The 27,295-nt window shown below is 37.7% G+C and overlaps 1 protein-coding gene across 3 annotated transcripts; it reads right to left on the reverse strand.

Annotated features, from left to right (window-relative positions):
* On the reverse strand, nucleotides 1-26,858 carry SLC35B3 (solute carrier family 35 member B3). Of its 3 annotated transcripts, none has more exons than XM_055798785.1 (10): nucleotides 26,741-26,858; nucleotides 21,916-22,194; nucleotides 20,063-20,190; nucleotides 18,411-18,565; nucleotides 16,783-16,890; nucleotides 12,024-12,121; nucleotides 9,087-9,179; nucleotides 8,569-8,680; nucleotides 4,169-4,238; nucleotides 1-3,054 (listed from the first exon to the last, which is right to left on the reverse strand). In XM_055798785.1, the coding sequence occupies exons 2-10, from the start codon at nucleotides 22,114-22,116 to the stop codon at nucleotides 2,904-2,906; spliced, it is 1,116 nt and encodes a 371-aa protein (XP_055654760.1). In that variant the 5' UTR covers nucleotides 22,117-22,194; nucleotides 26,741-26,858; the 3' UTR covers nucleotides 1-2,903. The 3 variants fall into 3 exon arrangements, with proteins under 3 accessions (XP_055654760.1, XP_027644860.1, XP_005239116.2); XM_027789059.2 differs by having other exon boundaries at nucleotides 26,654-26,761; XM_005239059.4 differs by lacking the exons at nucleotides 20,063-20,190; nucleotides 26,741-26,858 and adding exons at nucleotides 20,499-20,620; nucleotides 26,654-26,675.
* Nucleotides 26,859-27,295: the final 437 nt, after the last annotated feature.

Genomic DNA, 27,295 nt, shown 5'->3' on the forward strand with positions numbered 1-27,295 from the left:
TTACTTTGTGGACAAGCCCTTATTCATATTTCACAGATAACACAAAATCAACATAGATATACAGTACAGAGGATCCTAAACCAAAATTATGTAATAAGAACACTTGGAGGATTGTGAGGTTCACTTACTTGCATGCACTATAAAGCTTATTAAAAAGCCAAAGAAACCCACAAACAGCAATTCAATGAAATGAAGGTTTTCTTAAATGTCTCCATGAAAGTATGAAACTGCCACAACAGGTGGAAAACTATGAACTACTCTCGTGTGTGCATTTTCTTTAACACACATATTGTCGATCAGCAAGTACTAGACTCACACCTATGAAAATAAAAATCTGACTCTTAAGCTATTAACACTAAATCTACAATATTCATTTCTGTATAAAAATAAGTTTTAAAAGTACACCTGCAAAACGAAACATTAATTTCTATAGGTAAGAAAATGAATAAAAAATAAATCAAAACTTCCCCTAATGTGCTTCATTAACTCAGTCTTGTATACAATAGAGAATAAATTAAAAGGTAAATTACCATGAACACTACACTCTCCAAAGAGAAAACACAGAGACAAAACTGCATTAAATAAACAGTTTGGCAATCTACATACTACATTTGATTTCCACTCAAAAGCTTTGGGAGTGACCTCATCTATTTATATACGATGCCAAACAAATTGTATTTACTAAGACTTTCTGCATGTATGGAGCTTTCACATAATTTGGTTTCCTGAAATTCAGTAAAGTTTAGCAATAGTGTTTACAGATGGCAAAACTGAGACTGAAAAATTGTTCAAAATTATGCTCAAATGCTAATTACCAAGTTCCACCAAGATAGTGAACAGAGCAGTAAATGTAACATAATTAACTTTCTTTTCAATGGTTAAAAAAACGTCCCTCTCTTAAGCTTTATAGGTAACGTAACCGCACTGGAAAGAGCAACCTCATCTAGTGAAAAGAATTCATGGGAATATAAGAGTTGATAAGTATTATGGGGAAAGAAATGTGTCAATCCCCCTGACTTGGTCAAATGCCCTCTTGCATCAAATTTGCAATTGTAACCCTTTTTCGTATCTTATCATAAAGCTCTGGCTGCAACATGAAAACCGATTGACAGGGCAGGCCATCCTTCTCTATCAAGATGTATCTGTCCATCAAACTCGCACCTCTCTGCCTTATCCAGGGCACAATCAATCATGCAGCAGCTGGGAATTTAAAAAGCAAAATTGTTACACGCAGTAATTTCTCCTAACTTGACAGCATTGGGTGTATATGGGTTGAAAAGCTTTGCTGACACACCAGAGTACTGAGTGCTGGCAACAGCGCCGTTACGTGGCACTGTTCTCCACGCCACTTGTCCCATTGTGCTAAGATGGCTACGTTATTCCATGTTCTATTTCCTAACATAATATGGCACAAGCTAGCTACCAACTCAGTAAGTAAAATCTAAGGCACATTTTGTGTCTGGGGTTTGACTGCAAGCTCCCTGGAACGGCAATTCTTCCTAAGTGTCTGAAAAAACATTTTGCACGTTTTGAATACTTTAATGAAGTACTATTTTTGGCAGAAGGCAATCCTGTGAGGTACTTCCATTCTTTGTATGTTCTTCCCGACTATGTAATTTTATGATCCAATTTACTTTTGTCCAAGGTGAAAGAACACACACCAAGATGCATCTAAGGGACACAACAACAAAAAAATCATGAGCACATGAGAATGAACTGTAAGGTGATTAGTATTTTTTTTAGTGTTCTTAAAGTGCTATTGTTAATTACATAAAACGAAAGAGATGGCAAGTGATTCAAAAGTAACTTCAATATGAAAGTAAAAGAGATAAACGGACTTAGTCTTCCTAAATTCATGATGAAAAAGACAGACTGCTAGTACACTGTCTCCTCCTGTCGTTAAATAAAGAAAATAAAGAAAATTGTAATCTGTACTCTAATCCTCTTCAGTTCATCACAGGACCACACAAAGACTGACACAATACATATACCAAATACATCAGCAGATGCTGTCATTCTTTACTCCAATATTGAAAAGATTGAAGAGCTTTGATTTTATGATATGAATTTAGAGGACTTCCATGTCTCTTTACACCACTATGATACGGAGGACCACAGGCCACTAAAAATTCTGTGTTTCACCACAGAATAAGCAAATAACAGTGTGTATTACACCACTGTTTCAGTCATGACTTTTTCATTTTGTGTTCTCACCCTGTTCAGGCCTCAAAGCCCATTCCTCCTTTGTAAAATGGGTGTTGACTGCACAAACTCAATCACTTTTTTGTTACTCGCAAGCACAAGTCAAAAAGAGTAACACTGTGAGATTTCCATAAAAAAAAAAAACCACAATTATCACAATAAATACCAAGTTCTGTGATGATCTAATCAATAAATTAAAAAAAACCCCAACACTTTTATTTAAAAAGAGTGACAACATACCATATTCTAAACCCTCCACCTTTAAAAGCACAATTTGGTCAACCAGTTGCTGATTAGGTTCCATTAAATGTTAATACAGTATTACATTTAAATTACCCCGCCTAAACAATTAACAAAGAACCACTATTCTCAGATCAGCCATATGGGCCATATTATTAAAATGCCCAAATTAGTCTTCTACTGTGTCCCACTTGGAGTGCAGCTTCTCAGCAGTTTGCCAGGAGCTGCTGTCCTTCATTGCCTGGTAGGGCCATCTGACAGTGGCCTGCAACACCCTTCACGACGAATTCAAGTGCTCTGAAGAGAGGGCTCAAAAAAACTTGCATTTGTAGCAAACTGCAAGCAGACAATATGCCTTCAGCTCCTTTGGTTTTAATAACGTTTCCTTTGGAAAGTGAATCAGTTGAAGACTGTTCCAATAAAATAGTAAGTCATGGTCCAGACAAGGCATAAACCACTGTCTATACAGTTTGTGACAACGTCCTTGTTTTTCTTTCTTCCACACTTTTTTTCCAAAGACCATGCAGTGAAGGCAGTTTGATTTTATCCATATTCTTACTGTAAACATTAAGAAATATACCAAGGACAACCAGTAAGCCTGACCACACGTACCTAAAGAGGAAGGAGAGGAGGGGGGAAAAAAAAAAAAAATCATTAGCATTTTATCTGTAGTGATTACATACCGATATTTGTGGATTAAAAAAAATAAAGCCCCTACATTAAGGAAAGAAGAGTTTTAAGAAAAAATTCCCCAACATAAATTAGCGACTCAGAAAGAATTTGCATGAATCTTTATCTTTACTAGCCTTCCACCATTCCTTTTCTCATCCTGGCTGGAGAGCTTATTAAGGTGCATTTATAGTTGAATAATAACAGAACAGTAGCTGCTCTTTCTCACATGAATAAAGCAGTCCTGAGGGGTTTTACTGTTTTTCCTTCCTAAGGTTATGAGAGCTATACTCTCAATTACTGCTCCAAAATGTGTTCTCACTCAGTGCCTTACATCCACACTTCCCAATGTAAGCTCCTTTTCGTTTCAGCTCTCCATTAACTTAAGCCTCAAGATTTTTAGCTGGAATAAAATCCATTTGGGCATTTGCCTGTAAGTTTTATTCTTAAATCTCAGATAAATGTATACATAGCAATTTAACTGAACGTTATTTTGTTTCAAACTAGCAGCAATTAGGATCTATGTAGCTACTCAGCTGCATTTATCAATGTAAGCTCTTCCTTGAAATTAATAAAAGGGAAGAAAATAAAACTAAAAAATCTTGCAGTTGAATGTATCAGGATAACAGAAGCTTGCAGTTATTTAAAAGGGCTAGCTAAAAACTTAAACTTGAGCTCATAAAAGGGGAAACAATACCGTTGTGGAGAAAATGCCTTCCGTTAGCCAAATCTTCCACAGAGAAAGTACCCAAACAATTTATTATCACACACACTAGATATTACGTAAGATTTTCATTAAAAACACCCCAAAACCCACCAACACACAGAACAGCCTGTCTTCCAGACCTTTAGAAAAATGGAAACTATTTTCTCTGGCATGATTAGCATCAACAAGCCTGCAATATTTACAACAGATTGCCAACATTTGTAGAAGATATGAAATGAAAAGCATTAAAGCCTGAATATGATTAATTATTGTTACTATATTTCCATGATCAGGAATATGACCTTTTTTTTAGAAAAGATATAAAAAAAATTTAAAACTATAAATACTTACTGTAATGTGAATGGCTTTGCAAAGAACAAAAAAGAAAGCACAATGGTCATTGCTTTTCTTCCTGTTGTTACTGCAGAGGAAAACAAATATTTACTACTTTAAGAATTCAGTTGCAGCAAAAGATTGTAATACAGGCTTCAATATTAGTAGATAACCTCATTCCATGATTAATTATCTGGCTAAACCAATGACCATCCTTGGTGCAAACACAGCCTGCAGATGCACTATCAGCCCAGTGCAAAATTGTGCTAGAAACATACATTGTTTGAAACAAGTACACTGTGTCAGTACTATCAGCTCCAGTCAAAATATCTGCAGCAGAGAAACTTCCAGAACAAGACTTGCTATTTAATAACTCCATGCTAATCAGTTCAAAATATCTGAGAGCAACAAACAATTGTTGCATGTAGCTGATGGCATAAACTAATCTGTTAAAGCAGAAAAAAAGTGGTATCACTGTTTGGATACACCAAATCTCTTGCCATTTCCACCTCATGTTGTTACACACAGTTCAGTGGTGTTTTGGGCTTTAAAGTGGAACGGGACCATCACCTTGTCATTCTTTTGAAGTTACTGAAAATTTACCTAACAGTGCAGAGAAATACAATTTTGGTCAGAAACCGAAGAGACCAAGAACATCTGACTTCAATGACTGCATTAGGAAGTTTCCATCAAAACCATTAAGAGACCTTCTTCTGTATGTGGTATCACTAGGAGGAATCAAGGTAGTAAGAAGAGGTGAGAACACAATCCTGTTACCAAAATGGAAGTAAACAATCTGTTTGGGTTACTCTCAAATTAACTGTAGCTCCAACAGTTATTTGAACAATTTCAATGCTATCTGCTATGAACAAGAACACAGGGTTGCTAGCAAATTGTGTATTGGGAAATCTATAAAGTTTATCACTAAACCAAAAATCAATAAATGAGTAAAAGTTATAGAAAATTAAAAAATAAAAGTAAAAATAACAACGTAGCCAGGCACACAAGTTTAGCTATGGAGGTTAAGGGTCTGAGAAGGTGTTATTCCACACAATAGTGCAGGCTTCTCACTACAATTGTCTGTACCTAAATAGCCCTACATTTTTTAGCAACAAAAATTATTTTGCTTACCACAAAGTATTTTTTACTATACAATACTGGAAAGCCTTACTTGTATAACTACATCCACATGAGTTTTCCTGTAACATACTGACAACAGGAACCAAGGACTACTGATGTATTTTCATGCTGTTACGGCTCCTAAAGCAAGTTTCATTCTCCCCAACCCTCCCCCCCAAACAAATTTTTACTTAAAAGCATGTTTTTCAGCGGAAGAAACAGCCTCCACCATTGCTTTACCTGCCCTATCCTCAACTTTTTGGTAACAATTTTCTTTACATTTTAAGAAATTTATGTGTATCGAATAAAATGATTTTCTATTACATGAAAAATTGAATGAGAATGAAAAAGAAAATTGAGTTTTAATTAGAAAACAGTTTACAGATGAATAATTTAAAAAATGGTTAAATTACTTCAGTTTTTCTAATTACAATTATTTCTGTTCTTTCAAATCAGTTATTAATTAAAATATTTATGTAACCATTTCCTTCTAAATTAAGTGCCTTTTCTTCTTTTTCCCCAATTAAGTCTGACAATTTCTCATTCTGCTAATAGAAATACAATTTTCATTAAACTCTTTCACCCCAGTCCCCCCCAAGAAGGGGGAGGGTGTATGGGGGGTGGGAGGGACAGTAATGAATGTAGCATTCTTCCAAAGCACAATAAACATTTTCACATTGCTACAGGCAAGACAGAAAGGGCTCAAGTGTTAGGACTGTCAAGGTCAGGCATAAGAAAATCTGGGAAGGGTTTGCCATTCCACAGCATTCTTAAACATTTTTTAGCACAGTAAGACTTCTTTTTTCTTTCTAAAGAGCTATTTTAATGCATGAACCAACCCTCTCGTCTGGGCCAATTTCCAGTCAGGGGGCATACTGAATTTTGTTAAAAACAAACATAAAACAGAAGCACTATAGAGGAAATAATTAATAGGAAAGCAGAGCAAGCAATCCAATCCTCAGGTCGGAAAACAACCGTCTATATCCTCCTCTCCACTGCTGGGGATGAAGTGAGCAGCTTTTAAGGGTAGAGGGAAGAGAGGAAAGTTGCATCTGGCTACACCTTCCCCCTCTGGTCCTTGTGACTAATATTTGTAGTTTAAAAAAGGTAACCTCAGGAAGGAATGAGCCTGCTGTAACTGTTCTTGATAGGCTACTGTAAAGACTATAGAAATTATAGAAGCAGCTAAACAGGCAATGACTGATTCTTGAAAATACACTCAAGTTACATTTTAAGTTTAGAAGCAGCAATTTTCTACAAACAATTTTATGTTCTATAGCAGCTGCATATAGTGAACAATAATAATTTTAGGGAGAGCCTGAAAACAGGTGTACAGGAAGATGATGAAAAATGACCAAGTGTCAGACTTCTCCTTTAGTGTTGTTAGATACATAAAAAATGTTAAACATTAAATTAACTGCTGTTAAAATGAATGGCAGGGTCATTTCCTCTTATTCCTGCAGTTGAGGATATTGTGATATGTATACAGTTGAGTTACTTGACTGTTTTACAAACTCATAATAATACAGGTGACAAGCATTCAGCTGTAACACAGTTTTGTCAATTGGCTGTAGCCAGCTTTGCCACACTCGGGTAACGCCGCATGCTAAAATAGGCCACGGTCTAACAAATACAGAGGCAAGCCAAAATAAACCAGTACAAATAATTTCTGAGTTGCAATTTCTGTTGCATCTGTCTTACTATTGATACCTTTGATTTAATCAGATTCTATACCGCTTCTTCCGTTAAGGATCTCAGGCAGGTAAAGTATCTATAGGCTCTGAACACACTTCCTTCTCTGAAGCCATACGGTTCTCCTTCCACACAGAATATATTTTGTTTTAGTATTTTTCTTTGTTTCTAAGGCACACATCGGCCAATGCACTACTAAAGACCAAGCACCACTACTCAGTGCAGTGTTGAGACTCACTGTGCTCAGTGGCTTCCTCATTCATGGAGAGCCAACCTCAGCTATTAGGATTTCAGTCTCTCCACGTGATTTTCCCAGACCGCTGATTACTCAACATAAAGGGTATGTCCAGTTGTATATGTGATAAGAGTCAAGTCTGAATATCTATAGAGGTAAAAAATCTATAATGGTTGTGACTACTTCTTGCTTCACATCCTCCTTTTTCCTCATCCATCTGGACACACACCTGGAACATGTCAGTGCAGATAGGTCTGACTTGCATTTATCGCTAGGTAATTATTGCATTATTAGGGGAGAACACCTTATCACCAAAACTTTCATTTGTGCGTGAACTATCACAGAAACAGACTCTTTCTTAGCCTGGAGAGGATTCCAGTAACTTCTGACATACTTTAGGGACTTACATTGTTCCACAGTCACATGTGGCTAGCAGACACACCAATGAGCGGCCCAAATCTTTTCAACCTATTACTGATCGGTGTTCTTTACATTTGTTTCTTCTGATTGTCATATGCTGTACACTAAACATTTAACAGAAAATACAAATGCTTCCATTTTTTGTGGGACAATTACATTAGAAGCCTAGAAGAAGATCTGAAAGCCTGGACAGTCTACTTCTGTTCTTAACAATAGGCTTGTGTCTGTCCTGTGAATACACAAGTTGCAATTTAGAGATAATACAGCAGCTGTTACACAGCTCACCAGAAGCTTGTTTAGTTCAAACCATGACTTCCAAAACTAATACACACCCTTTACTCCCTTCAGTTTAGTAAAAAGAACTGATGAGACTATCACAGTGTCAGAATTTGTTTCACTTGAGTTCCTTCTGAACTGAGTCTGGAGTGTACATTTAACACGGCTAGAGCAGCATTCCACTGAAAGTGTATGGACATTCAGGAGCTTCGGGGAGTTCTTTATAGTTTTTCTAGCAATACCAATTGTAGGAAATCTCTGGAAATTCTGTGCTTAGAGACTATGACACTGCCTACTATGCCTTACTGGAATCCCCTTACTTTTTCTTCCATGCTTCAAATAATAGCTGTCTTTTCATTACACCTTGCTATACATTTCCATTGCACTCCTCTGTTTTGAACGGTGTTCTTTCTGCACTAAAATATAGCACAGGCTATATGCACAAGATTACTTAACAGGCTCTTCAAGGTTGAAACAGTGGAACAGAAAGAACCAGGAAGCTCTCAGACACATAGTAGTAGTGAAGATTCATGCTACACAAACCATAATGAGTCAGCACAAAGAACAGAAAAAAAGCCAGAGTAAGAACAATTCTCAAAAGCTCTGTCTTAAATAATAGAATATGACTACTTTGTGTTTTTAAACCAAAAGCAGTAAAGATATCATTTGTTCATACCTGTCACAGCCAGAAGGGCACCAAAGATTTTAATCAAAGCTAGAACAAAGGATATGCCAAAATACCCAGTCAGGGAGAAAAGGAATGCATAACCGTAAGTCTGAACTGGATGCTGCAACGACAACAACAAAAAAGCCTGTTAGGAAAATGTAAAATAAACCCTGAGGTATTGCAAAATGACATAAACTACAGACTTTAATCAACTGCTTGAGCAATAATAAGCTGTTCAACAATGCATTCATGCAAAGATCCTTATTTAATTTTAGTTAAATAATGGAAAAATAATAATGCAATTATAAGCTCATAAGACTGGTCCTGTGATTTTGTTGTTTTTTAAAACATAACCGTATCTTATACATCAAGGACTGTAACAACTTGCTTAATGTATGAATTATACAAGTTAACCAGTTTACATGATGAAAACATAACTTTAGAGAAGTAGTGAGATTTTCTAAACCATACAGAGCAAAGTTTTCCAATGAGGTTCTTCATAGAAAAAAGGAAATCTTTACACCTACCTTTGAGCAAAATGTTACTGCAGGGCTTAATCCACTAGTGCATGTTAATCCAAATAAAATATACACAAACCCTATTGAATAGGAATACAAAACCTAGAATAGTTTAAGAGAAAATAATTACCAGGTGATACTATACAAAAGGACAAAATTAAATGCTTTCAAATGCCTGGTCCTATTAATAACGTTCAACTTCTCAGAGCTGAATCTGCAGTGTTTGAAGGTATTTTTACTAGTACTTCTGTAACAGCTGATGTACAGTGAAAAGTGAGTAAGTCATCTTAAGACATTCTTCCTCCTCACGACTACATAAAAACAAGTTTTCTAAGCTAGTCAGTTAATAATATCCTGAGGTCAATGCTGACTGTGGTAAATCCTTCAAATTCAGGATTTCACAGCCTAAATAAAACTACACACAACTATGTAATTTAATAGTTTGAATAATACGTTCAACATATTTCATTTTCTGCTACTTATCCTGCATGGTAAAGATCCATATTGCATTAAACGTGCAAAGGGTAGCACATAATCACCATAATCTGCCAGAATTGTTACATGAGTTTCATCTGTCACATGTGTCACTTCTGTTGACGCACATGGCGCCCCTGCATTATGGTTATAGGATACAAAATTTTCAAATATGACCAGCTCTAGCCTAGTTCAGTACTCAGACTATACTCAGCAATCAGGTAAACTCTTAATTTCGTCTGTACCCTTATTTAATGCATAGCTTCATACATCAACGAAGGAGTCTTCACCCTACCCTTTCCCATGTAAGGGCAGCAACCGGAGCTGGAACTGCCCATCTGTACACCCTCCCATGCAGTGGGAGGCATTCGGGTGTTTGGGGGACATTTAGTGGCCTTTTCTTGTGAAAAAGGGAGACAGTGAACAGAGCTACTGTATTTACACATTACTAGCTAGAACACGCTGATCTACTTTCAAAACTCAGTGTCAATTACAGGCCTACTTCTTGTGACAAATTTCATCGTTTTCTTGTTATACAATCTCAATTATTTGCAAAAAAATTATGTAATAACAATTAACAATGCCATGAGACAACAGAACACTTATCTAAAGTGGTTTTTAAACTAATAAAATATTATAAAAATATAAATTAAAATAAATAAAATAAAATAAAAATAAAGGAGGATGACTATACGTTTCAACAGCAGAACTTTCAAACTCTTAAAGAACAATGACCTGATCTTCAGAGTTCTTATTTTGCAGTGTTTATACACACACAAGTTAGTCTCTAGTTCTTCATTTGCCATCCTGCTTTTCTCCCAAACTACCCAAAGACCTCACTTTCCACAACCAGGACTGAGCATCACATTGCTACTTCCCCGTTAGGCAGTGTGATGTAAGTCACCTCCTTAGAATCACACACAAGGCAAAATTAGGTATAACCTTCCAGAGCAGGTTACTATTTCAGCTGCAAGTCATCTTTTCTCTTTTCATAACTGCTTAATCCAGGGCAAGTTCCAAATTCGGCAATGAAACAGAGATCCTGTGGATGACAGGTTCCTTTACTATTCACTTCCAGGTCATTGTTCATTAAACATCATCTCTGCTTCAGAGGACCTCTTAAGTTTTTACCCACAGTCTTCAGTCTCAGAAGAATGATTTCTGAAATTCTGCTTGTACTTCTGCACTAAATTCTACAGATAAAATCCTGGAGTGTAATCTCTAGGCCTCAAACAAACAAAATCTTAATATCCTTAATCACACACTGATTCTCTACAAGTAGTATGAGTATGCAATATGAAGACCAACATTTGTCAGACTAGCGCAGAATAAAAAGCAAAGTTCTGGAGATAACAGGAGCTTTGTAGGTAAGGCAGTTAACAGCTGCCAGATGACTGTTACCAAGATGCAAAGTGGGCAAGAAAACAGTTAAGAAATTGTATTTTGTTTTGGATTTCAGAGATTATAGCTATAGAAGGCTGCACTGGGTCAGATGAGGTCCATGTAGCCAAAATCTCTGCCTCCAGCAGCACTCAACAGTGAATATTAAGGAGTACAAAAATAAAAACATACAACAACACTTTACAGGCATATTTTTCTACTTCCCAGAAACTGGCAGCTCAAACTTCTTGAGACAACCTACGTTACTTTCAGTCTTAAATGAAGCCTCATTCTAATGAATTTGTTATCCATTTATGAAGCTATTCTCATGAGAAAGCAGATTTTGTAGTTAAATGTAAAAAATATGCATAATATGATAAATTTCAAAATTTTTAACACGTGGCATATTCAATTAATGACTATTATAATAAAATATTTTCTTTTATTTACTTGAATTTAGAGAAAACGATGCCAAATTCAAACTTAAGTTTTGTCTAAAAAGAAAAAAATTATCAGGCCATAGAAACAGATAATCCGCATTCCAAATAACATATAAAAAATACAAAGCCAAGACTTTTTCAAAATTAAGTCATCGAGTCAAGAGCACACATTCATCCGTTGTGAAAGAGTTTTATGGACTTCAAAACCTTCAACAAAGGCTGCTTCTAAAATACTAGCACACTAGAGTTCTAAGTCTAGCAAATAAGAAAACCAGTGTGTTCCATCTAACACATTCTCATTTATACCAGAACAGTATATATATTTCAGACATTAAGTGCATAATCATACATAAAACACTCCATTGATTTCAGGCCTGCAGAGTAGACAAACTATTGCTAGAAATGAGTGTTTCTATAGCTGCAATATACATGTGAAGTTGCACACAGAAAACAGCACCCTTGAAAGGTTAAAAGCCAACCAACCAAAGAAACAGCAGAAGTCCCCAAACAAACAGAAAACCCCAAGAGCAGCACAGCAAGAGCTCTTCTTTACATATGCAAGAGAAAAGCAGATTGAAGTTTCATGTCTTGTCATTGTATGCCTTGTCTACGATGGAACATGTTCTTTTAAAATTGCAAATCTGGTATTTACCATTTCTGAATTAGAACCATTGTGCAACTTCATAGCTTTTTCCTGTACATTTCCTATAACTGCATCTGCGCAGAGGGCAAGGGATATTAGGACCACACCTAATATAAGAAACAAACAAACAAAAACCTGTTCAGAATATTTATCAGCAGAGTAGTGTCGAAACACACTCTGTACTTACCCTGAAAAAAATAAAAAAATCTCAGGAATAGAAAAATAATAATAAAACCCTCTCTGTATCGTACTCTAAATGTCAGCAAAATTATTGCATTATACCAGTATAAAGCGATGTCCACCCACACTCCCTCCACCAGTTAACCCCTGAGCACTGTGTATCTCTAAACTTGATAGGAGCATCGGGACACTGGTATAAAGAAGCCAGCTGTAGTTTTTGTAGTAACAAGAATGAAAGACTGGCAATTGCATTTATTTCGGTATTTGTAATGAAGGTAAATAACCAGAGAACATACTCTTTTGAGTAGTTAATTCTAGATTATTTTTTCCCAACAAAGGCAAGTAGAAATGTTAGATGAAATGGTAAAACAAACATAAAAGATTCACAGTGGAAATATTTCGTTACCGAAACACTAATTTTAAAAAACCTACTGTTCAGGTACAAATCCACGGGTTTAGGTTACCATATTTGTTCACAACAAAGTCACTGCACAGTCAATAATGTAACCAGCTTTCCAACAACAAAAATTAGTAACTCTTTATCCATGCCAGTCACAATTCATTTCCCAACCTCCAACGATTCTTTCATGACTGCAGCAACTGTTGTATTTAATGAAGCACACAGGTTGAAAATACCGCTTTTCTTAAGTATAAAACATCACAGACGGTAACAGTCATCACAATCATGTTTACTGTCTGATCTAGTCTTGGCTCCTTAAAAACATTTTAAGTGTCAGGGAAGAATGAGGAGAGGAAGACTAGAAACAAGCAGTGTTATGTTTTCTTGGTATTATGTTCTTACTATCGGAGGTCTCAAAACAGGCATGCTGATGGACCAAATGGAGTATAAGCTCCTGACAGAGGAAAAAAATCCCAGCTCCCAGGATTTTCAGAATTGAAAGATTTTTAAGACCAATAAAGTTTAAGGTGGCATCTCCTTGGCAAATTTTTGGATATATGAGAACTTCCAAACCAGTGTTTTTAGTTTGGGAACCATTTCCTTTTCTAGGCTAGACTTACGCAACTGAAGCAACAGAAAAAGACTCTTCATTATTTAAAGTTATCAGGCACTGGAAAAGGTACGAGTCAATGGAAATGATAAAAGACATAGATATATTAACTACATAGATTCAGTTCTGGTCCAAAGGTATTATAACACCTCCAGCTTAGCAACAGCCTTACTGCAGATCACTTCTGTAAAGTGACACAGACGGAATATGTCTCCATCTGTCTTCTCTATCATGCTTGTTCCATCAGTGCTTAATGGCCCAGGCATATCCCTGGGCAAACACATGAGTTCAGGACCGGATTGAGATGAAAAGGTTACCTGGAATCTGAAGTGCAAGTGCACATGGAAAGGAGAAATGCAGGGACAAGACAAATGTCAGTATTACATACATACACAGTTTGGAGCATTAAGAGAAGAATTACTCCACTCATTGTGATAGCACTGCACCTGCCGAGCAGCAGCAGCAAAACCACAAACGGGACCGGTAATGCTATGTAGTATGCCAAGCATGAAATAAAACTCATTGGAAGAAGTGGTTCTAAATTAGTTCTAAAAAATTAAACCTGGAGGTCTTGCACCAGCAGACTTCATTGAAACACTACATTACATCGTGTTTTACGCTATTAATGTGACACTTGAAGTCATTAAAATACTGGATCTACCAGCGTTCCTCAATAACACATTCTCACACTTGCAATCCCCACCACACCAATGTGTTAGGACCAGTGAGTTGTTTGGAGTTTACTTGCCCATTACTCCAGGTTTTTGAAGGCTGCTACACATAAGATTGTAAGACACAGTAGAGGCAGCTAACCAAGTAGTATCACTTAACAGTGAAGCTAAGGACTAAACACCCCAGTCTGCAGAAGACTAAACTTCAAGTGTACAAACAGTCCTAGGGTGGAAGAATTTGCATGCAATTGATATTTTTACTGTGTCTTCCCTGAAAATAGTTAATTTCCATTTACACCTGCAATGCCAGAACAGTAGAAGTTCCCACAGCAGCAATGTTTCAATACTGTCTCCTTCTGCACACCCATCTCTTCTGGTTTCTCTTTTGGATTATTCACAGCTATTTAGGATATCTACCACTGCCTCTCCAATCTGATAACGCTATGAGATGCTTTGAGCTCTTAGCATCAACTCCATCTTGAAAAATATACCTCTTCCTTAGTTATAAATATATACCTGTTCTGTCAGAAGAGAGTTTCAATTTCTTGGCTGACTTTCATGTGTAAACAAAATCTGTGCAGATTCCTGTTTTGGCCCAGCAATACTGGGAGGTCAGATTTCAATAGCCAGGGACAGGGGAAGAGAGACGGGAGAGATGAGAAAAGAACTTGTGAAATTGTTCATCCAGATATTATTTTATGTCTGCTCATGCACCATTTTTAGTATTTGCATCAGAAAACAAAGAGATTATATGTTTTGTTTAACTTCACAGCATGGTTTTGCTCTCTTAGTACTATGAAATGTAAAAAACCTTTGTTCTTAATGAATTAGTCTAAGTTCTATGAAATCATGCTAGAATCATACTAGTTTGCGTGGAAACAGTTCTACATAAATGTGCATGAATCACTGGCACAAAGTCAGGAATTTACAGGGCAGTAAGTAGGCAGTAACATAAAATTGCAACTTTAGAAAACATCCTTAAATTTAACATTTGTTTTGCTGTTTTGTTTCTGAAAATTTTAATAACCTTAAATACTTTGTTATTTCTTTGAAGATCCTCTGTGAAGACACAAAATTAAATTCTGCGTCTCCGCTTTCAGTTCTTATTCCATGATTTACCTCAAGAAAAGTGTAATTATTCAAAAGACTGTGTCATTTTGCAGAGTGAACAAAGTTTTTAATAATTCTTGTAATTAGTTTTAAACTTCGGCAGCTCTGTATTTCTGCAATACCAAAACCCAGTATATTTCTTGAAGGAAAGGAGCATCTATTTCCATAATTCATCCAAGAAATGGAAAACCTCAACCTTTCTGCTTATCGTAAGTTTCTTCTGGTTAAATTAAGTGACATAGGAATAAACCAAAACAGCTCGAGAGGGAACAGAGAAGTACAGAAAGAACCTTCTCAGAAGGTGAGAATTTTGAATCATGTTCCTAAGGGGAGGTCCAGACTTTCCAATTCTAACTCTATATTCTATTTCCACAGAACTAAGTTCCTCCAAATGTTAGTGCTCTAAGTTTCAATATATACAAACTTGTTTGAAGTGCTCAAAATAGATTAATAATTAAATACAACCCTGTTTATTCTCTGAAGACGGTTAAAGTTTTTTATCTTGTGCTTTGCACATCTTTGAGGGCATCAGGACTTTGGGACATTTGCTGCACTTTACCTTATCTCATTCAGTTGAAGAATCACAATTTCCAAACCTTTTCAGAATTAAATCATAGCACATATTTAAAACAATTCAAATTTTACAAAAGGAATATATTAAGATGTGAATGCATTTAGAGGACACAGTCAAAAAGGGCTGTAATGGTAACATATATCTATATATCAGAAACACTAAAATATAATTACATGCTTACCAGCACCATACTGTACTCTCTATTTTTTTTTCAAGTAGCCACCCAATTACACCACACAAACACCTTAAATGCACAGCAGGTTATATAATTCACATGCTTTTAAAATTTCTTCCACTATCAGTAGCACTAAAATTACATTAAAAGGCATGAGAATTAATTTATGAGCAAGGCAAAAAAGATACAGTTTAGACAACATCACAAATTGATCATTACTAACACTAGATGAACTAACTATATTGTGAGGGCAAAAAGTATTTTCCTTAAAACTGAGAACGTATTATTATTTTTAGGAACAAAACATCCAAATCAGTGCCTCCACTATTAAGAAACAAAGGTTTCACACTGAACGTCTGTCATAATGGTCGTTGCAAGTCGTCTCAGAATTTCATAAGAAGAATGCACAAAAAGTTGAATATTCAAAAGTTTTTCAAGGTTCAGTATTAATCCAAACACTGGCCAAGTAAGTAATATGGATTTTATAGATAACCAATTCTTCTCCCCTGTCATTTGAGAAAATAATTCCAGGAAGTTTTCAAACCCAAGCAGGTTAAAATATTTTCTTTGCCTCTGATTTCACACAGTTAAAGTTAGAACGTAGGCACTCCAGCTAAGAACTACAGTGAATCTGAGTGAGACCACCAATTAATATAAAATAAATGGTTCTGAAATGGAAAAAGAATTAAAGCTTAAGACTCAAACTGGAAAAGACAACTGATGTTTGGAAGTTTAAAAATGGTCAAACTGAATTTTGTTGTATTTATTTTAACATATCTACTGAGAAGAAAGTACTTCTTGAGAACAAGCATGAGATTTCAACCTAAAGGGTGGAATATGCAGAAATTCTGAGAACCTACAAAGTAACACTTAAAATAAAGGCCTCTTCTGCCACAGACAGAGTTCTGCTGCTGCAAAGCTGCAATGAAACATGCATTTTCTATATGATACCTGAAGGCACTCCACCAAGAACTCTCTGAACTTCTATGGAACTGTTCTTGGGAAAACCAAGTATTTTGTTGAACTCTAAAATGTAATATATCTTTACCTGTCAAGTTGAAGTTTGGCGCAACTGTGCTGTCAGCTAAAGTAAACCATATCAACCCAAGACTCATACACAGGGCAGCGGACACATCTGCAATATTATAACGTTTTCCTACAAAAGCAATAAAAACAACATGAATGGGCTGTTAACACTCTCAGAATTTCACATTTATCCTGTTTAGCACACTAGAAGCAAAAGGAAAAAATGTTCCAGTGTCATTCTTTTACTTAAGCAGAAGACTTAATGCCCTGGCCTTTCATGACTGGAATTTGTTTCTTCTACAACAGCAGCTGCTAAATGGAGGAGGACCTTAACAGACAGTATCTGATTCTTGTGGTCAATTTTAGTTTTACTCCTACTGACATAAAGCACATTGTCCCTGACAAAGCACCATCTCAGCAACTTCAGGACAGCTTAGATGTTTTCTTACGATTTTTCCCTCAGGCAAGACATTTTGGCTGCCTTTACTGATCAGAGGGAAGTAATTCCTGAACACTAACAGATGATTTGCGTACTTTCAGAACGCTACATCATCTTTTAGTTTGGGAGAAACAGGATGTAAAGGAGGGGGTGCAAAAAGAAAGAAAATTGGGAAATGGAAAGGCAGGAGTTAGTATATATGGTTTGAAATAACACGTTCCTTTCCCAGATGCTATACTTTCAATATAAGCTTCCATGGTAACTTAACTGAAGTGAAAATGTTAACTGAAATTTTTTAAAGCAATAATAAAAACAGAATAAAATCACAGCTTCTGAGAATACAACACAATATAAAGTTTCATGAAGCTTTAAGGGAATACTAGTTGCTCTACAATAAAACTATATAGAATGACTTCTGATACAAGGTAAACAGTGTGTGTGCATGTGCATATGTAAACTCGTACCCTCCTCTGAAAGTTCAGCTTCCTATTGCAACTAGGCCAGAATTAACTACACAGAAATATACAATTCTAGATTCTGTTCTGTAACGCTTGCTCATGCAGAGATTTACTTACTTAATCAATCCTTGTGTATTGAACACATAGAAACTTTTATCACATACATGAGTCTTCTAAATCCAGAAATACTGACATACGTTTATTCACATAACTACAGACTTTATCTGTGCTACTCCAGATCCCTTTTTCTGTTCTTGGAATATGAACTATGACTTTTGGACTAGCCAAAGACATGTAAAGTCAGGTGTACTTCTGATTACATGTTCTAGCAAAATTTAGAAATTTTAATTAGGAATTTAGGAACAAGACGAGTAGGGGATTTCTTCACAAATCATGGCTGGATATTTTCTTTCCCATTTCAAGTTTTCTATTTCAATACTGGAAATATTTTATTTGTGACGTGATTAGGTTTAGAAAACATCATATTACATAAAAATTAAGAAAGCATCCACTAAAATTAAGTTTTGCAAGTGACCTGTGAAACTTTTTTCCCCACATTTTCTGTTGGTATAATTGTATTTGTACATTTTCTGAGAAGATGCTTCAGAAATACACATTTTTCCTCCATAGGAAAATGCTACCTGCCCCTCTCCATTCCCTCAGTGAAATTTAACAAAGTACAGGATTCCATACATGCCAGCCTCCCAAAGAAAGAGCAAAAAAAAGTCATCTAATAGCAAGTTTAACACTTACCTTGTATAAAAACCCCGCCTATCATAACTGGAATCAGTTTACAGCACTTGAAGATGACTTGAGTAGGGTAATTCAGATATCCTAAAGAGGTATTGGACAAACCCATAGTTCCCACTGTTAAAAATGCTATTATCATGTAGGTTTTGCCAGGAATTCTGCAAAATATAAGCACATGAATCTTGGTATTACAGACTCATACAGAGGAGATTTAGCATGGAAAATTTAGATAAAGCAATATGTTTTTAATACAACTTGACTATCTTTCTCACTGAATTTCATTCTGTAACAAAAATTTAAAAACGCACATAAATCACTGATTTCAAATTTCATTTATTTTAATTACTGCTAATAAACAGCATTCAAATACAAGACAATAAAAACTTCATGACTCATGAAGCATTCAAACAGTAATTCTTTAACCTCCTTCTAAGAAGTTATATTATTTACAGGAAAATCGAGACAAGGTTTCAGGTAACTTATCAAAGGAAATACAGAATGTTGGTATACCAAGATATTCTGAATGTTAGTCCTGTCATGGTCACTGTGTCAATTTTTTTGGTGAAGCTTTCACATGAACATTGACATTTTTAGAATAAGGAAAGTTGAAAAAAAGTACCATCGTTTTATAAAACTCAACAGAACTAAGAAAGAAGTGATTCAGATATCATGAACGGAGAGGCTTATTGAACATTTACAGATGTACTGTTTGCAATTTGATGAAATTATCACCTGACAACAGATGATACGACAGTAATTTTTAGCAATCACTGTGCTCACTCTGTGATTTTTTTACAGTTATTGTGCATATGTTCAGATATTTTTTCACGCATACTCAGAGTCACATTAAGCAACATAAGGAGATGTCTTGCTCTAACGCTGTCTTATCCATAACTCATTATATGATGTAGGCATTCTGTGAGGAATGCAAGAAAAAATTACAATTTAAGAAAGAGATTTCAGCATAAAAATTAGGATTTTTTAATCTTCTACAAGAAGATGCCTAAATTATAGCAAATAAAATGTAAAATGTGTTTAAGATCTACGTTTCCAACATAGCTTACTTACAGGGTCATGCTCTGTAAGCATTAGTAACTACTTGGTATTCAAAACCTAAATACCAGTTACGGAACACTCAAAAGGTAACTAAGCAATATCATCTGATGCATCTCAAAAAGTCAGATAACTTGAAATACTAAATAGTGAGTGTTTAAAAGAAAAAAAATTAAATTAAAATTATATTGTTTGGCTATAGAAGAATTCTATTACCTAAAATCAGTATATGCAAAATCAGCTAAGGCTGACTACAGGTAAGGAAAACCAGTTATGCTCAGCTAGGCTATAATACTTTAAAGAAATTTTAAAATATATGTACAGCATGACAGCCTCTATCCAAGCTTTCAGAGGGCCTCAATATACAGTTTTCAGAGGCTGTAGTTGGGCAGGAAGCCATAGAAAGGCTGCACTGTGTCAGATCAAACTATCCCATATCCACACAATTCAAGACAGCAAGAATCTCCTGGGTCAGCTGCAGTGAAAACCCAGAATAATTTTGTGGCAGGGTGTTACGAGTGCTATCTTAAATGAAAAATGCAAAAACTAAGCACATCCTTTGAAGCAAATCTACACAGCCATATGGCAAACAGAGAGCAGACCTCTTGACACTCTCCACGATGCACAGCATGCTAGAGGAACCTCTTGGTGAGGAGGTGCCGTGGGGTTTGAGGAAAAGGTGTTCAGTGACAGATGGCTTCAAGTGATGTGAAGTGCAGTTGGCCCTATTCTGAAAGTGATAATCACAAGCAACACATATGAGTCAGTCTGTATCAGCTACCTCAAGGACAGAATATGCTCTGTAAGTGGAACAAAGTGACAGTAGAGTCAACAAGACTACTTACAGGTCTGAAATCTAAGCAGGTGCTTACAAAACATTTTCTATCATTGTCCAGTAAAGTCACATCATTTTAACTATGGAACTGCTACTAATGCCTCACAGTATTCACATTCAAACAACAGAAGTTAAATTTACCACAAATATCAAATGCTTCTAATTTGATGGACAGTGGGTAAAATGCTTGGAAAAACACATACCTTCTCCTTTTGTCCTGAATCAACTGCAATTCTATTAGTCCAAAAATGGAATAAAATCCAAACTGCACTAAAGTGAGGTACCAACCAAAAGGTTTAAAACCTTCCACTGAAAATATCAATTCCTATAAAAACAAAAACCCACGAAGATCACATACATACACCAAAATATTACATCAAAACAAAACTAACATTTTTTTTTTCCTTCACGTACATGCAAATCTAGCCTTCGCAGCTGATGGTTATTAATGAGAATTTACCTGCCATACATAACTTGCAAAGTATTTTAAAAGACAATTTAGGTTCTCCAAAATGCAAAGAGAAAATTTACTGCTGGTGTAAATCCACTGAAATTAATGGATTGATTGATCTGGGGAATACATTTGATCCATTATTTATCTCAAATTAGATGTCCTCCTGTCTGCTTTTCAGTTCATTTACTTCAGTAGACTGTTTTTATCCAGAATGTATAAATAGCTCACAATAAATCAAATACAAAGTTTCTCTTACAGACATATTTACTGGTAGTTTTCATCTCATAGGAAGGCATACCTAATGTTTTGAGCGCCTACATTAAATAGCACTTGTGAGCTTATAAATTTGCAGTCTGTAGGAACATTTAAAATCAGAGCAATTTGTTATGAAAAAATAACATGCACTGTATAAAGAATTATGTAGATGCGTCAGTTATGGAAACAAAAGGCTACCTAATACTTTCCTTTTTGAGACTCGGCTTTCAATTACTGGTAACTGTCTAACTCTTTGGAACTTTATTTTAAAAAACTTTTCAGCTGTTTTTGAGAACTGCATTTGAAAACATGGTGACTTTTAATTATCAGCTTTTTAAAGTCACTGCTTTATTGAGAAGACTCACTGAACTTAAAAAATATTTAGAAAAGGAACAGAAATGTAGCTGCTCAAGATAAAAGGGAAAAAGTTAGCAGGAAGAGAAAAGTCTTAACGAAAACAGCATAAGAATTATGCTTCTGCTTAACAACCAACATTATTCACATTTCAGCTTTGTCCTGAAGGGAGAGCAGAGAGCACAATAGACTGTACGGCACTCATGGACTCAAGGAGATCTAAAGGTTTCAACACCAATGAAGACTCACATGTCAGTCTGTATGGTTCTACAATTTGGTTGTTTTCAATAGACTATGAAATCACATTTAAAAAATACATATTCAAAATAATATTGAAAGGTATGTCTTACACACAGAAGTAAAAGATGAGGTCCAACTGAAGCAAACCTTGCAGGCACATAAATGCAATTTTACATTATGCAATTACTGTTCTTGAATTCTGAAAGCTTGCCTTTGCAATCAGTATCTATTTTAAATGACTATACATATTAAAATACATACTATATTACGCTATTGAAAAAGAAAACTGGGCTAAGACACAAATTCATAGGCTTTACCTGTAAATATCCATAGATCAGATAAAACATAAAAACTCCAGAAACACAGATGAAAAACTGAGTAGGTTTGTTAAATTTGCTGAGATTCATGCCAAGAACTACAACATCATCTACTGATTTGATATGAGGAGACATAGTTTGAGATTTGGAAGGTACACTGATGGAAACGTATTTTCTTGATGAAGTGAATTTCAGATCCATGATTCCTAGCTCGCTGCCTTCGGTGCTATTGTTATCTTCTTTTTGCTCTTCTATTTCCGTGGGTCCTCTGCCTGAAAGCTGAAAGAAATGCTAGTTAGATAAGACATAACACACAGCCTTCCAACAGTAACAGTAATGTGGCATTTCTTTATATATATGGAAAATATAAAGATTTAAAAGTTTTGTTGGAGTGTTTTTATTCACAAATTTTATTTATCTTTTCTGATGTTCAAAGTTAAGATCAGTTAACGTAAGAGGCCAACAGCACTTTATGAAAGCACTTTTGCTTCATGGCAGGAGGTAGTATTCCTCCTACCCTCCACAAAACAAACCAACCAACCAACCAAGCCCAATACACCGGCTGTATGAAACCAGCTTGAGCTTCACAACAGCTCAAACTAGCCCTTTTATGCCAGTACTCACAGGAATGACTGCTTGGGTGAGAAGTGATCTCTATGATCAAATCACAATGAAAGATCCAGTACTGAAGCACTGTGGTTCTGTCTACTCTACTTCATTTCCACAGTGAAATATACCAGACTAGTCCCCTGCATGGGAAGCCTTCCTAAAAACTATGAATTCAAGCCTATGATTGGTTACAAACACCAAACTGGAAGAAGTTATCCCCTCATTCTCACATTTATTTACTATTTCTCAAACACTTCTGAGGAAAAGAACAGAAGATGGAAACAAGAAGATTAAGTAGCCAGTCTCAGAAATTAGATTAGTTATCTGATGAGGTCTATGGTATGGCAATCCCTTTAATATTAACCACATACAGCCATTTCCACATGTAATAGAAAACAAAATTAGATCACTGAAGCCTGGAGAAGGAATTTAGCAGCTTAAAAGATTGAGAGGCAAATAATTCTTTTCTCCAGCTCAGCAGAGTATGATGTTTCAGTCTTCCCCCACGCCCCCACCCCCCCAGCCTCAAGATAAAACACACTGGTCAGTTGTCCCACGATTTTTAAGTGTAGGTCAGCATCTAGTTCAGCAAGCAGTCAGTAATTACATTGTTTGTCTCAACTATTTCCTGGTTTGTTCTCCCCAGCTCAAAAATACTTTTCATCACACATGTACAAAAAGTGCTTTTCCCACTGTTTTTAAATGGAAGAAGTGCCAGTACACAAAAGTTTGATCACGCAATAAACGTAGCAAATGTAATCTGCATGGACATTGGTAATTTATTATACAATAAAAAAATGGCAAGTTTAGCTGAAAAATGAAGGATTCATATAAAACTTGCAATGTGGTTACGTTTCCTTTTTTGATAAAACATACTATCAGGTTCGAACAAGGTTCCTATTGAAGTCAGTCCTGAAATAATAGCTTGGGGACTATTATAGGAGTTTACAGACTATAATTATTATTTGTGTTTAAATTCAGAGCTCTTCAGTTGAAAAAACAAAAGTGAGGGGTAGTGAGTTTACCCTTGTGGACTGTTAGCTAATCCCAAAATGAGGTAACCATAAAAAAAAAAAAAAAAGGAAAAAGTTTAAGTAGACTCTTTTCAGTAAAAACAGAGAAGTGCCAGTGTCATGCAATGAAGCACTAGTGAGCCTTCACATACAGTACCATACAGAGTTCTGATCACTCTCAAAGAAAGATTCAAAGAACTGCAAAAAAGGCTAAGAGGATGGAGGAACAGATTGCCCATGTTATAAACTGAAATAAGATGAAACTGTAACTTGTCTAGCCTGGCAAAACCCCGTTGAAAAGAAAATAGACTTGCTTACAATAAAAGTATCACAGGTATTACCACTAAGAAGGAAAAATAATTCTAATTTTAAGGACAGCAGAATAAGAGCAAATGGGCACGAAGTGACCACGAACAAACTTTACTAGACGCTACCTTTTCATCCGTAGACTACCTGTATTCTAGAGCAGCCTAAAAATGAAAGAAGGAATAACTGAACTAGTTTTAACATTAAGTTTATGAAAGCAGTTATGTAGAGCTTTTAATACTGGGTGTGATGACTGAGCAGTCCCCTTTAATCCTGTGTTTATAGCATTGTACCACTAGGGAAAGCAGAGTAAAGGTGCCTGTCGAGATACTCAGTGATCCTTACTTGGTCACTATGCCAGGACTACTCTCCCCAGATGAACTGCATGCAAAGTTAGGACTCCCAAGTACAAGTCCAAGGAGTAAATCACCATACAGGAAAGACACTGTATTTAGAAATCTACCCATTGCTGACATCTTAGCTGAATGTGTAATTTCATGGGTACCTGCTCAAATGTTTCCTGACCAGTGTACGCTTCCTCTTGACAGGCACAGAGCATTTGTTAATGTCACACTTTTCAGCAGGAACAAGAGCTGAGACTTATTTTTCACCTAAACTGTAACATGACATATGCCCAGCACAAGACACAGCCATGTACTGTCATGGACTTCAAAATGGAGCGAATTGTGTAACGCATGGTTTTGTACATACATTTTCCACTTTGTCCACTAATTTTGATATTATTTGTGTGACAGCCATGTTAGGATTGGGAGAAGTAGAGGGAAGAAGAAACTGTAGTAAGTATATTTATCTACTGAGCCTGGCTGGGATTAAGTTAATTTTCTTCATAGCAGCTTGTATGGCGTTGTGTTTTAGATCCGTGACCAAAACAATGCCGATAACACAGTAACGTTTTAGCTATTGCTGAGCAGAGCCTGCACAGCATCAAGGCCTTTTTTGTTTCTCCCCCTGCCCCAGTGAACAGAATAGGCTGTGTGCAAGATGGTAAGAGGGGGCACGACCAGACAGATGACCCGAACAAACCAGAGATATTTCATGCTATAAAGCGTCATGCTCAGCAATAAAAAGCAAGAGGAGGGGGTTTAGGGAGGTTAGTCATCTTTTGCTCAAGAACTGGCTGGGCATCAGTCTACCTGTGGGAGAAGCGATTGACTTCATACCACCGGTTTTGTTTTCTGTTTGTCTTCTTCCACTTTTCCCCCACTGCTTAAACAATTTTTATCTTAACCCGTAAGTTTTCTTGGGTTTACTGCTTTTCCTCTTCCTCCATCCATATAAGCATGGGGGGGGGGGGGGGGGGGGGGGGGGGGAAGTGAGCAAACAGCTGCATAGTGCTAAACTGCCTGCAAGTGTTAACCCACACCACAATTAACACATTTTTTTCTGACTTTCAGGCATTTACATTCAAATTATTTCCTCAGGAACAACATCGGTTTTTACAATCTGTACATTTAACTTCTTGCAGATTACTGAGTCTACCGCTAAAGTAAGAAGAAACAACACTGATAGCTCTAGTTACACCCAAGGCCATCCATAAGAAGATGATGTATAGCAATTGTTTTTTCTCTATTGTGTTCTAAAGGAAAAAAAATATTACTGTGTTCAAGAAATCCTTCAAGGAACATTATTTAATAGCTGAAGAAACTTTAAATGTATGTATCCATTTGAAACACTATCCACCAAGTAATTTCATTACCAACAGTGACAGAACTCTTCTGAAGTCCACCATGACTTCTCAGAATTATTTTTCTAAGTATCAAAAATGCTATTCACCCTCCTTTCACCAAAATAACTCAAGCAACTGATTAACCTTCTGAACAAACACGCAGCAAAAATCTGATTTATGAAGAGTCAAGTGGCTTAAGAGCTGTCCTGATGTGAAATAGCGTATTCCTCTCCTTTTTTTTACTCCTGGGTAAAAATGTATACGCCACATTCTTTAATCAGAGACTTTTTGTTCCTTCCCCTTTGAAAAAAAAACAACCAACTATGCAGAGCAAGACTTTAACTTAACACACAAGTAAAATAATACAGTGATTGTATATAAAGTAATTTTACAGTAATAAAAAGAAGCAAAGAAACATGTAACTAGAAAAGCAAAATTTCTTTGTCCTCCAAAAAGTTAATGACGTGTACCAAACATGGCAAAATCATTACAAAGGAGCTGGTGTTTTTATTTAACCCTGAAGAACATCCATTAAAAATATCAGTTTGGCAGAAACTAGCATCTCTGTACTCTCAGAAAATTTGCTCGCATAAGCCATGCAAGGCAAGTTCCACGCTGGCCCTGGCCAAGAGCCATTTCCTTTGGAACCACTTCCACAAACGCCTGGTGGCAGGACAGCTGCTGGCACCTGACAGGGATGCTCCCGGTTACAGGGACACAAACATACACCGGTGAGAAACTCGAGCGGATCCTTTACTTGGTGGTCCCTGGCTCCTGCCCCGGAGGCAAAAAAAAAAGAGGGAAAGGGGACAGGGACCAGCACGACCCTTGAAGCCTCCTCCGTGCCCACCCGCCCGCGCCCAGCTCTCCGCCAGCCCAGCCGCCCGGCGCTGCCCCACGCCGCACCCCCAGGCCAGGCCAGACGTGGCTCTGCTCCAGCACCTGCCCCGGGCAGCGTACCCCGGAACCGCGGCAGGCCGCCATTCCTCGCCTCTCCCCCGGGGCAGGGCACGTCTCACCGCACACGGGCCCCCAGGGCCCCCGTCCCCTCGGGCCAGCCGAGCCCCCCGCCAGGCCGCGCCAGCCTCCTCCTGCTCCGGGCCCCGGCCCCCGCGATCCTCACCGTCGTGGCCATGGCCCCCCGCTACCAGGTGACGCTCCCCAGGAAGCGACCCCGGTGCGTGGGGGAGGAGCAGCCCCGCCCCCGTACCTGTTCGGCGGGGGAGGGGCACGGCGGCCGCGGCCAACCCTTCCCCTCCGCCGGCCGCCGCGGCGCCCGTCCCGCTCGCTCCCTCCAGCCTCACGCGCCGCCGGAAGTGGCGGCGGGGGGTGCCAGGGGTCCGCGCGAGCTCCGAGCGCATCGAGGGAGAGCCGCTCGCTCGGCCTTCCGCTACTCGGCCTGGGGCGAGCGGAGCCGCCCGCCCTACTCCGGCCTCACCCCCGCTGCGGGTTCCCCAGGAACCGCCCACCGCGGCGGGCCGGGGAGCGTGGGGTGGCCGAGCTGCCCGCTCCCCACCTGCGGCCGCTGGGGGCTCTCCCGAGCGGGTCCCTCGGGCCGGGTGACTCCGCTCAGCCCCGCCGGAACGCAGCCGGGGAACGGGTGTCCTGGCGTGGGGAGCCAAGGTCCCTCCGCTCGGGGGGCCGCACCTGCCAGCCTCCCCCCCCCCCCCGCGGGGGTGGGCGCGGCGCCTCAGGGCCAGGTGCGGGGGGCGGCCGCCGTCCGCTGAGGCGCCGCTCCGGGGCCGCCTGAATGCTTGGAAAAGCC

Source organism: Falco peregrinus, chromosome 3 (genome assembly GCF_023634155.1).
Source record: "Falco peregrinus isolate bFalPer1 chromosome 3, bFalPer1.pri, whole genome shotgun sequence".
Taxonomy (NCBI): Eukaryota; Metazoa; Chordata; class Aves; order Falconiformes; family Falconidae; genus Falco; species Falco peregrinus.